The sequence below is a fragment of the Fulmarus glacialis genome, unplaced genomic scaffold (genome assembly GCF_000690835.1).
Source record: "Fulmarus glacialis isolate BGI_N327 unplaced genomic scaffold, ASM69083v1 scaffold25735, whole genome shotgun sequence".
NCBI classification, from domain to species: Eukaryota; Metazoa; Chordata; class Aves; order Procellariiformes; family Procellariidae; genus Fulmarus; species Fulmarus glacialis.
Genome location: NW_009211551.1, coordinates 31,189 through 43,819, shown reverse-complemented (window position 1 = coordinate 43,819; position 12,631 = coordinate 31,189). Strand labels below are relative to the sequence as shown.

Genomic DNA, 12,631 nt, shown 5'->3' with positions numbered 1-12,631 from the left:
AAGGTATTGAAAATGAACTGACACCATTTCATTCTGCTTAGGTGTGAGCAACTCGGGTTGGCAGTCCTTGTCTTCATCAAAATGAGTTGGCTTAGCAGGACCCATTACTTACATTGCCTTCTAGCACAGCTGAATATAACAATATATGATCGAAATGTTTCCTTGTTCTTGTAGGAAGGCAGACAGCTTCCCACGGTACTCCGAACAGCAGCAGAGGACAGACAACTCTTAAAACCATGTTAATTACCAGAAGTAGCAGGCCTGACGAGCATCTTTACGTTATTGATTCACTTTGGGGCAGAGAGCTTGCCTGCCTGCTGGGCTGAATGAAGCCAGAAGTCCATGTGGACGTGGGTTTGCGCTGTATCGCTGCATGAGCCCACCTGCTCTCTCTGAACTGCTGGTGACTCCGGAGCGATGCCTGCGTGGCTCCTAAGCAGGGTCACACGTGAGGGGCTGTGCTGACCCACAGGTAATTAATTTCTCCATTTCAGGAGGAGATGAAATTTCATTTGAGGTAGTTGCTGATTTGCAGTGTTGCTCTGTGCCCCAGTTGCACCCTCCGGTCAGCCCAGCTCTGTCCATTCCTACGATGGACCGGGGAACTCGGAGGACTCCTCTGGAGAGCCGCAGCCAGACCTTGCCTGCAGACCGCTCTCCAGAGCTCTCCTTCCCGTGGCCCCCCAAAACGTGTCAGGACTCCTGGCAGATGAGAAGATGGTGAACGCCATGCCTAACCCACTCCCGGGAAGCAAAAATTCCCTACCCCTTTCCTTGCCTGAACTAGATCTTACGTGGACAGTGCTGCTCAGCTCTGAAGTATTACAGCTCTTCTCGTTAAAATGAAGCAAGTTGGCAAGACTGGCATGTGGGCCAGTCTTTTGCAAGCGGTCAAGCCCTCCTCTCTTCAAAGAACAATTAAATTTCCTGAGGTTAGTGTAACTTCTAATTAATAAACAGCTTCTGTGGAAACCTCTTTAGAAACATTAAGACGGACAAAAAGGGGAATGATGCAGTTCCAGCTGTAAAGAAACCTTTTCCTCCCGTGTGTGATGACTGCCCTGCAGACCTCCCTTTGGAAAGGAGGAAGGATGGGCTTGAACGTTGTTCTGCTTCGACTGTAACCAGCCTTTGCTAATCTAGTTGCAACTGGAATATGAGAGGGCAGCCCATCACAGCACCACCTGCAGAAACCAAGCTCACCTGAGCAGGGGATGTTGCACACGTGCTTGGCCCTCGGGGTCCTGCCACCATTGCACCACCACTGGCTGCTGGTCTCTGAGATCCGTGATTCTGATACAGAAAATCAAAAATATGATTGTATAGGGAATGCATATGATATGGGGAGTCCTTTTATTCTTTAATTCAACCAAATACGAAAACCACATGCAACGTGTCTTAACTTCAAAATGTCCTTGGAAAACCCAACATAGGATTTCTGCTTTTGGAAATAAATTCCAGTATGCTTCTCTATATAGAAGCACAAATCAAGCCCAACATACATTTCCACAAAAACAACAGCGGAAAATACTACCGCATCCAATTTATGCAGTGGTTCTGACCGTATTTAATCAATGCTGGCCTTCACCTGGACAGAAATGAAGCGCAAGTAAGGAAACTCAGGAAACCAGTGGAGTGTTGGGGCCCTCTCACCACTGTTACTGCCTTAAGGGTGAAAATGCAGACACTGGGAATGGCCAAAAAAATAATTCCTGCCAAAGATAAGATAACGTTGTTTCTTTGCTGGCTCCTGCCCGTACGAGTGCGGGTGGCCCAGCTGCACACACATCTCATGGGACATGGACTAGCGGGTGGGCTGTGGCAGGCAGGGTGTACTCTGCAGCAGCAGCTCCTGTCACACTTTGAAGCTGTCGATAGCCGCAGCAGGCAGAGCTGCTCTCGCGCGTGGCCCCAAGGGTGCTTTTGGCAACCACTGCAGACATATCCAAACAGACCTGCTCACCTTGCTCCTGCCGCCAGGCACGCGCCCGTGGAGCTTCTCGCTGCACAAATACCCGCTCACCAAGGCAGGAGCAGAGGTTTTGGTGAGGGGCCACGCTCAGGGCTTTGCTTTCTCTCCTCGTGACCTACCAGCCCTATTTTGTCCTATTGATGTGCTGCTGCATCTGCATCAGGACAGCAGGAAGGAGGAGGGATGGGGACAGTGGTTCTCATTTGAAACATGAACATCCCGTGACCAACACATGGATTGCTCCCCAGACCGGGGATCAGAGCCCATGTGCGCTTCCCTCCAAATGAAATGGGTTTAACAATAGTCTGTTGCCGCTGCCCCACTACTCCTTGTCTCTGGGTCCCATAGCAGTGCCTCTGCCCGGCCGCCTGTCTTGCTCTGCGCTCCCACTCCTGCTTGCTCCTCAGCTTCACCTGCCTGCCCCGCTCCAGCTGCCCAGCCACCGCAGGCAGATGACCGGCAGAGGAAGGAACTGCAGCAAGTAAAAGCGGCGCAGTTAGGAACTGGGGAGGTGTGATGAGACAGGCTGCTCCTGGGAAAAGCTTCCTGATGACTACAGCTCTATTAGACTGTGGAAGAGCAGGAAAGAGATAGGAGAAAAGCGGTAGAAAATAGAATCATAGAATCAATCATTTAGGTTGGAAAAGACCTTCAAGATCATCCAGTCCAACCGTAAACCTAACACTGCCAAGTCCACCACTAAAACATGTCCTTAGTGCCACATCTACACGTCTTGTAAGTACCTCCAGGGATGGTGACTCAACCACTTCCCTGGGCAGCCTGTTCCAATGCTTGACAACCCTGTTGGTGAAGAAATTTTTCCTAATTTCCAATCTAAATCTCCCCTGGCGCAACTTGAGGCTGTTTCCTCTCGTCCTATTGCTTCAGTCTGTGCCAGCAGAGATGGACTAACCTGATGGGATCTTAACCTCTAAGCTCTGGCATTCACATGGACCTGCTCACTTTAACAAAGCTTGTTAAATGGAAATGCCCACCCCACGTGCTCCCTGGAAGCCACAAGAGCAGACTTACAGAGTCCCAGGCTGTGTTCCCAAGTTATTCGGTCCAAGACGCTTCACAGCTGCTGCCAGCTCACACCTCTCATAGACCTTCCCCTGAGCAGCCAGGGGTAGGAGGCAAAATGGAAGGAGTAGCCAAGACTTGATGTTGCCAGGGGAGTGCACACAGCCTCTGAACACCGAGACCGCAGGCTCTCCTGCGCTTGGCTCATCTCTTAACCTTCTCCCACCCCCTTTTGGTTCCTCTGCTCCGTAGTAACCAGAAATGCAGCCTCTTCAGTACACGAGCATTTCCCAACACTTAAAACATCACTGCAAAATTGTCAAATTTCTTATACAATATGGAAAGCCATAGGAGGACAGAGTAACATTATCTCAGAAAAATGTTGTTTAAACTCTGTTGCAATACCTACCAAAGAGGCAGTTTGCTATCTAAACTCTGCTACTCAGATTTGTTATGAAATTATTATCAAAGTCCTGGTTTTACTGCATAGTTACTGCTCATCATAAATCTATCGCCATTAACGACCTAACAAAAATAGCCTTAGGAGATAAAGAAGTTTTAATTGGCATAATTACTGCGTTATCCTCTGGCTCTGCAAAGGTGTTTTTTCTAGTCAAGTGCTGAAGTATGGCAGTACATCATTTGCGTATCGATATAAGCAACCTTGTCACGCCACTTGCTGTCTGTTCTTACGTGGCGTCAGGAGCAATGCTGGGTTTATCAGGGCTCGGGGTGCACGGGGGCCGTCGAGCCAGTCACTAGCAAGTGAGATGGAGCATCACGCAGGAGCAACGGGGGAGGAAGGAGCATGTGCAGCCTCCTTAACACCCATGACGAATCAACCTTCCTCTAAGATCTCCCCAAATGGTGAAGCATGAAAAGCTCCCAGCACTAGCCCCCAGCACCTATGTATTGTTAATGCTTTGATAGTGGAATTAACATGCAGAAGTGGGTTTTACAGCTAATCTGGAGCCCTGAGGTTCAGCTTGTACAGGTTTTTTTTTCAGTGGGCATGGGGAAGCTGAACTACTGCAAGCGGATCTACTTTTTAATGACATTCAAAGCTGGTTACTTTTTACTAGACTTTGAAATTCAGATCTGCTGAATTCATTTCAGAAGGAAAATGCTGGCAAGAAACAGTATGCCTGCATACAATCTTATTTGATTTGCTTTGTTAGGGCAGCTTTGCATGGGGAATTGCAGGAACTTTGATAGGTGGGCTGGAAAATCATCTCTCTCACGTTCAGCAACCTCTTTAAGAGATCAGCTTTTCAGTGTCCCACTTCAAATCGCAAGTCTGTTAGAGAACAGCAGCTTCTAACATTGCCCCTAGACTCCATCTTCCATGCTAAGCCCCTCGATGATACTGATTGCATCATGGTATCTGCTAGTTCACTTTAACAACTGTAAATTGCACTTCTTTCTCTTTTTTGAGGATTAATGTTGCCTCATAGTCAATCAAGTAGCCTGGGAGACCTGCGTTCTTATCTGACCTCTGCTAAGGGCAATAAGTAACTAGGCAAAGGGACACCTAAATACCATAGCTATCCAGTAAAGGTCTCCATTTCTTCATGATAAATGCAGCTAAAACCTTCTTAGTCTTCAAATTTACATTTGTTACTTTCATTATTTTTATCCTCTTATTTTTAAGTTGACTCTAATAACTAGAACTGTGCTGTCACCAACAGGGAAGAAACAAAAATCATAAGAAATTCCTGTCTTGCAATGCACAATTAGTATTTCTAAATACCAGGTCAGAAATGTGTGGCTGTCTCTTGGTCAAACAGAAATATTCACCGTTACTGCCTCATTCCCCTGCCAGCAGCAGTCCGCCAGCTGCAGATGTTGCCAACCCTGGCTGATCTGCTTGTTTTACTGCTGAGTGCCAAATGGGGTACTTGAAGCCATGCTTTGAACTTTAGGGTATCACAGGACGGTTGAGGTGGGAAGGGACCTCTGGATGTCATCTGCTCCAACCCCTCTGCGCAAGCAGGGCCACCTAGAGACGGCTGCCTGTGTCCAGACGGCTTCTGAGTATCTCCAAAGATGGAGACTCCACAACCTCCCTGGGCAACCTGTGCCAGTGCTTGGTCACCCTCACAGTGAAAAGTGTTTCCTGACGTTCAGAGGGAACCTCCTGTGCTTCAGTTTGTGCCCATGGCCTCTGCTCCTGTCAACCTGCAAACCTGGGCAATCAGAGATTGCTTCACTCCTCACCTGCTATGGCCATGTACAGGAACTAATGCCTTTCAACCACAGCCCACAGCACGACCAGGGGAAGCGCCTTGCCCATTACGAAGGTGAATAAGCACAGCCCCGGCAGGAATTTGACTCCTGTTTGAACCGATACTGCAAATTCCTATGAAGTCTGCCGAAACAGTGATGTGTCACAGAATGTTTTGCAAGGTGTCCATGAAGCACGTCCTTGTTAAGCTTCAGGGTGACGCCCTCCAATCACCCTGCCCACACTTGCTTAAAATGAAAGGAAACAAAACCCCGAACCTCCTTTACCCCCCTCCCTCCAGGCCAGCCCGTTACCACCATCAGCACCCTCTCCATGGCCCCTGGCCTCGCTCCATTTTACCTCCACCTGACAAACAACTGCAAGCTCTTGCCCTGCTGTTCCCCACAGCACTGCAGTGGAAAGGAGTAGCCCTGCAGGTGTTTGTCCTCTCATCTGTCTGCTGATCGCTCCAATGCTGGCATTGTGTGGGGAACTGCACTGCGTGCTCTGCGCCTACTGAAACAAAGGAAATCACCTCAAATGGGGCAGTCTTCAGAGCAGTCAGTTTCAGAGTCACAAGTAGGTTGTGGCATACGGCCAGCCACGGGGGAAAACCTTTGTAGAATGAAAGTGGAATGAAAAAATCTGTGCAACGAAATGACATGGGAAGGACTGGAAATGGATGGGAATGTTTGCACTAGACCATTTCCCAGGTTCCTGCCCATAGCAAAGGGCTGGGAGTGCCCTGAAGAACACAGGTGCTGAACCTGCTTCTGCCAACCTTTTTTTGGGGCCTGCTGCACGTGATCTGCCACCGTGAAGCATTATCATATGCTGCTGTTGTGAAAGAAATGAGCCACGTACAAGCAGCTGGCTGCTCCTCACAGAGCCAAGTCCTTCTCCTGCCAGCCGCCTTTACGTTTCACAACTCCCTCAGACAGCACAGGGATACTGGCATACACAAATAAAGAACAACTTCCAACTTGAAACTGGAGGTTACCAAAATTACCAGGTGCCTCAGCATCCTTACCCAGGTTAGGTCAATCCAAAATTTAATTCCAGAATTGTGGTTTTAAATTTGCCATTTTTTTTCAAGTTGAAAAGAGGTGGGAACATTTTTATTCTTCGTAAGGGCATTACATACAATCTCTCAGGAGTTGACCCTGCACATGTGTCATATGAGGCTTTCCTCAAACTTCTTCCAGTCCTGCAAAGGACGAACCTGAGTGGGGGAAGAGGCCGCCTGCTCCAAGGATCAGGCGCAGCTGGAGGTAGCACAAACCTGGCTCCAGCAATGAACACTATACCGCTGTCCCTCTTGCTAACCCCGATGGTTTTAACAGACTATTAATTTAATTTGGTGGTAACACTTTTTTGGTCTTGGTAACTTGCCAGTTTTCTAAATAAAGACTTGAATTTTTAGAAACCTTCCCTTCTTCAGTAATGCACCCAAGCCCCTCACAGTTAAAAATCCAAGCTAGTTATTACTGTATTATAACCAAAAAAATGCTAAAGGAGGTGATAATGCAGGTTATTATAACAAAAAAAATGCTGAAGGTGATAATGTAGAGGTTAAGAGTTTTATTTCTAAATTCATTCTGAGTAAAAGGCATAAAATTACTTTTTTTTAATATTATAAATAACTGAATGGAACAGTCAGGGGATAACTTAAAATTAAGAGGGCACAGTAGGGATCCCACATGACAGGAAAAAAGAAGTTATTTTTCTGAAGTATCATACTGTTAACACTGTGAAAGAAACACCAAGAAAATTTTCCTGGACTCCAGCTGAGATGGAAGCCAGCCAGCAGATAGCTTTAATCATTATGGAGAATTTATACTTACACAGAGAAGCTCAAAATACAGCTTTTCTTGTAGAGAAAAAGGCTAATCACTCATCTGTTTTTATAGCTGCTAATAAAACATTGGCCTTCTCTGACCCTTTTCATTCAAAGTACTTTATGTATTAAAAAAAGAACCCACCACACAATTTAGACATTATTTCCAACAGTTTATTCTGCAGGGCTCTGTTGGCCGTTCTACACTGTTCACCATTTTCATTACCCTCACACTACAGGTCTTTGACAAAGTGGGGGCTGTGGACCTACATCTTGCAAAGATTCCAGGCTAAATGATTTAGGAAAGTGAGAACTACAGTTTTAATTATGGATAGGCTCCAATTAACTTTTTGAGGTGGGAGAGCTCAAGTCCCTTATAGCTTGACCCATGAATAAGGATTCTGTTTGGGATGAATGGTCTCTGTTTTCGTCCCCTCCCACCAGCGCGGAGCTGTAACACATCCGGGCAGAGCCACGTATTTTTTAAGTGAAGCACAGTCTGCAGATTGTAAAAGGTGGCGAGGGTAGCTGCCTGTCTGTCAAAAAGAAGTAGATGGCTCTGCCTGGATGTGTTACAGGGAAAGGGGATACCAGCGAGCTTTAGAGATCGGTTTTAAGCGTCAGTTCAACCACTCTGAAATACAGTAACTCTGTAGAGCTCCCTGCTCCTTCAGAGGCAAACACTGCCTGTTCCACACCGGAACCCACCCATCTTCTGCCAGGTTTTAGAGATGCATTCAACTACAGCCAACATTTTCTCTGCCTGTGTGGACAGTATCTTCCAGCGTTTTCAGTGTCAAAGAAAGGCTTCTGAGCATTAAAGTATTTTTTTCACTCCAAGTATATTTATATAGGAAAACAGGCACAGGAATCTAACAGCAGCGCACTCAGAAAGTATTCGAAATAATAGGCAGAAAATAAGGCAAGGAACAAGGACTTTTTCATGAAGTGTCAAGGCAAGGACAAAAAAAAAAATACAGCTTGTTTTTTTCGTGGAAGAAGCAACTGCCATCTTATCTTCTTAAATTTAGGGCAGTTGAGGATTATCAAATCTAGTTTTGCTGACAAAGCTCATAACTCATAAGGAGGTGGGTATGTGGGATAAATGACTCATGTGCGGATATCACAGTAATTAGACAAAACAAGGGTCACAGACATAACAATTAATGAGATTTAATTTAATCTCATTAAAGCCAAGAGGAGTGGAGAGGTTTTTTCATGCCACTAGATGGCAGGAAGAAACCCTTTTACACCACTTGGGCACAGCTGCACCACTTTGAACATATCCTTCCTTGTGTGACAGAACACCTAGGGGCCCAACCTCACCATTAACATACAGGATAAAAAGAAAATCTACTCAATGAGTGCCAATGCCAAGTAGATTCAAGTGTTTTGGAAAAAATGTTCAGCAATATATATATACACACATATTTAAAAACACCTGTCATTTCTGTAAAATTGGGAAACCCTGTTTGAGAAGAAATTAATTCTATTTCCCATTTATACAAAGGGCACAAGGTTTAGAAAACTTACAGCTACTGCAGTCTGATGAGAAACAGAGTGCTAACAATTTTCTGCAAATTGTTTAGAACAGATGGATAAACAGATTCAGATAATTAAAAGGGATCGTAATCTTCTACCTGCAGCAAAAAGACCTGTAACCTGTATTTCTACAAATAAAAATGGCTTGCAATTGTTTTTTACACCGCCTCTCAGGAGCAGTAAAAGAGCAGAGTAAGAAAGGCAGAAAATTTTTGATTACTTTTGAACACCGTATACTTTGTGACTCAGCATTAAAAGCGTGAGCTGACCAACATCTCACTGTTTCCTATATGTTACGTGACCAAAAGAAAAGGGAGAGTTTCTTTTCTGACTCACTTCCATCTCAAAACTTAACCAGCAAAAGTTCCATCTGTTCGTTTAGCACCAGCCTTTCCCTTCCCTCGCCCCAGGGACAGCACCGCACCTCTCAGCTTGCAACATCCTTGAAAATAAATGCGCTGCCCTCCCCTAGCTGCCCCTGCATCAAACTGCTTTGCACCTTTCACACACCCCTCCTTTCAAAGTCTCCAGCCGAAGAAAGGAAGTATGTTCCCATCTCACTCTGGCCTCTCTCTGTTGCCTCTCCAAAGGCTCTCTCCTATACATCTCCCAGCAAGTTACTTTTCTGGGATGTGGGGCAGGCTTATCATCTCCCCACCTCCAGCCATTTACTTACATTTTTCAGAAGCAATCGCTTGCTTCTGGATCTTTTAAGAGGTAAAATAGATAAAAATTCAATGTGACCAATACACTTTCTTCCTCTTGCAGTCCCAGTTAACTGTCCAACTCTTATACGCCAAACTCTCCTGAGCAGCAGCAGCTTTACCTGCTCTTGTAGCACACAAAAGAGCATCAACTCTTTAAAAATAAATTCTTCACTATGTTTGGAGTAATCTGTGTTGTAAGCCAAGATGCATTCAGAAAGTCAGGCAGATGTGTCATGCTTTAACTACTTTAGGATATGCCAAACCCACTGTTGGAAGCATCGAGTGTGCAGACTGCATTCCTTTAACAAATATGCTATGCTACCAGGTGGTTATCTTTGGGAAAACACAGAGGTTAATTTGGCAAACATCCTTCTCAGTTGACTATCTCATTTCTGAGAGTGTGATGCTATAGGCCTTCAAGAGGACTCGGGTAATTCCCAATGCAAAACAGAGGTTCTGCCCCCAAAATGATTAAATCAGTGTTTCCTTGCATGGCATGTCATGATTTGTTATAGTCCAGCATTTCAGGATGAGTTGCAAATAAAGACATTCAGGTACCTGCGTCTGATTTTCCTGTAATAATGTTTGTAAAAAAGGTATCTTTGTGATCATAAAGTACGCAGCTGCTACAACCTGTATCTTCCTTTACTCAGCCTGCACAAACAAACTTACCTTTCACAGCTTCATACAGACTTTGCTCTGCTGATTTTGGAGTTTGATTTGCTTTCTGCTGCTCTTCTCTTCTGCAACTTACCATCTCCCCTGGACCAGCTGCAATATTATGAAAAGGTTTGAAGGACAAACCAGAGGAGAATAAAAAGGTAGAGAACAGCACTAATACTCTGAACCTGAGCATCTCTCCCCTCCTCAAATGTAACAGGGGTCAAAAAGGACTCTACTTACTCAATGTCTGCTTCCCAGCAGGTGCTTAGGTGTCTTTCATTTCCACAGAGACAAATTTCAAAAACCTCAAGCCTCTCACCGATCAGTAATGCTCCTCTATTGGCAGGAAATGAAGCAAGATGCCAGCTTTGCAAGACGAGAAAGTTCAGTAGTGCCTTCAGTGAGGCTGGCTCAGAATGGGGGCAGTAGCAGATGACTTTCTCTCTGCATGAAGATGTCCTGGGGACTTCACTGTCCCACCGCCTGGGCTGCAAAACCCGCAGCAGAACATCCGCACAAGAACCCAGAGCTACCTCACAGTTCCTGCAGTCCAGAAATGACCCTTCAATTGCAGCTAGCATAAGAACCCATGGCTCACAAAAATGACTGCTTTAGGCTCCCCTGCCTTCCTCTTCCACCTCCCTCTCCTCCCCAAAACTTACCAGTCAATATTAAGGGCCACAGAATGATGCTACTCAGCCAGCATAGCTGTGCTCAGAAATGGATTTATCCTGGTGGGGGTCATTTTGGTTTTTGGTTTTTTGTTTGTTTGTTTGTAGCCCTCAGAGGATAGGGTAGATGGGAAGGTTAGCCCTCTTTTCTGAGGCCAGCCTGCCTGCAGCAAGAGGTGGCAGAGAAGAAGCTTTTACACCAGTTTCCACATTGCTGGGCACTGGAGGGGAGAACAACCAAGGACAATAATCTTCTGCTGAAGCCTGCATTCCAGTAGGATCTCTCCCTCCAGCTCACCTCAGGCTCTGGGCCTTTCAATCTGCAGCAGCTACAGAGAGGACACTGAAAAAGGTTGGAGACAAGGTTCTTGCAAGTAGAATTGAGCAAGAAGCAGCCTTCCTAGTAAGCATTAATCAAATTATTTCCTTGTCTCTAGGGATGATATTTTCCCCATGTGGAAGATTAAAAACCATACTCAAGAGTGCTTACCTTCCTTGTTCTCCCGAAACCGTTTCAAATCATACCTTGATGATCTGGCATCTTGGCTAGTTGACCTACGCTTGAATGCTTCCGCAATGAATTCATCCATGTACTACAGAATCCTCACTGTGTTTATCTTAGGGTATACATCCTGTGTTTTTGGGGACAGGATGCTTTACAATTCTCTCCCATTCAGCAATGGGAACTGCTGAACACCCTAACCTGGAGGAAAATTGCAACAAGGTACTTTAAAATCAAGTTAGCAACGATTTTCTCCTATGCTCTCCACCCAGAAGGAAACCTGGAGACCCCTGAACCCCACCAGCCACAGCCCAACATCCTTAACCTCTGCCCAAACCTTCACTCTGTCAATGAAGCCAAGCTACAACCCATGCTCATCTAGTTAAAAACCCAGCTTTAACTGTGAAATTCAGACATAGTGCCATAAATAATCAGTGGCCAAGTTAGTTTTGCTATCCTGTTGCTTGCTATTTTGAACAATTAAAATTTGAGCCCTTTAAAGTAAGGGAATGTTATTTTGTTACTACAGGTTTAGAGCACTAGCCAAAGAAATTCAGGTTAATTTTCTAATGAGCGTTTTGTTTCCTCATCACAGACCTGTACAATCGCCCACCTTCATTCATTCAAAAAATCATGTTTAAATAAAATCATGAATGTTGTGATTTTCCAAGCCAATCAGATTGCATTTCAGACTTCTTTTTGAAGCTATAAAAATTAGAAAAAATTATTTTCCCAAATGAAAATCAGCATTCTCACATAATCTTACCACTGCCAAATGCTGGCAGCTTGTCACAGACAGAAGTTGGAGCCAACAACACTGCAAAATGGTACCAGTAATCTAAAATGGTACAATGGATATAGCTCATTTTGTGCTACAGTAAATGAACTTCAACAAAAATTATGAATTATGAAAAGTTCACCATTAGTATGGCACAGTATGGCAATGCTAATGACTTTTTGTATATAACATAGAGATGTGTTTTACATATACAATGTTCTGATTTAGCAGGAGAGTAAAACATTTGGCCATGAAACCACAGTGCCAAAAGTAGTTTTAAATCATTACAGGATGGATACTGTCGTTGGTACCAGACCAACTGTCTGCATGAGATGAGCTGACAACAGTTCAACCTGCCATACAGGTGTTTTACCACTGCTGTGTTTACACACATGTGCTTTGTAATGATTAACATTTGCCAGATTTAGTCAACTTAAGAAGCCAGACTAAAATAAAAAGGTTTATTATCACTGGTTTAATGCCTCCTATATAGCAAGCCCACAGCTCCAAACATTAGTACACATTTGATTCTGAAAATGTAATTTTAAGAGACCAAAATTGCTTTACGCAGCCGGCTTTTGGTTTTTTTTTTTTCCTTCAGTTGACACATTACACACGGGTCATTGCATTTTACAGAAAAATGACTGACATAAAAAAAGGTTGGCTTAAAAAAAGTCTGCACTTCTCATTGATTTTAAACTCTGCAAAAAGT

At 44.7% G+C, this 12,631-nt stretch overlaps 1 protein-coding gene across 1 annotated transcript; it reads right to left on the bottom strand.

The window, feature by feature from the left end:
- Positions 1 to 1,203: 1,203 nt before the first annotated feature.
- On the bottom strand, positions 1,204 to 11,229 carry LOC104076660 (the record flags this gene model as incomplete). Its single annotated transcript, XM_009577591.1, has 5 exons — positions 11,130 to 11,229; positions 9,978 to 10,076; positions 3,005 to 3,263; positions 2,223 to 2,533; positions 1,204 to 1,293 (listed from the first exon to the last, which is right to left on the bottom strand). Coding segments are annotated over exons 1-5 (859 nt in total), but the record flags the coding sequence as incomplete, so codon positions are not given.
- Between the last annotated feature and the right edge of the window lie 1,402 nt (positions 11,230 to 12,631).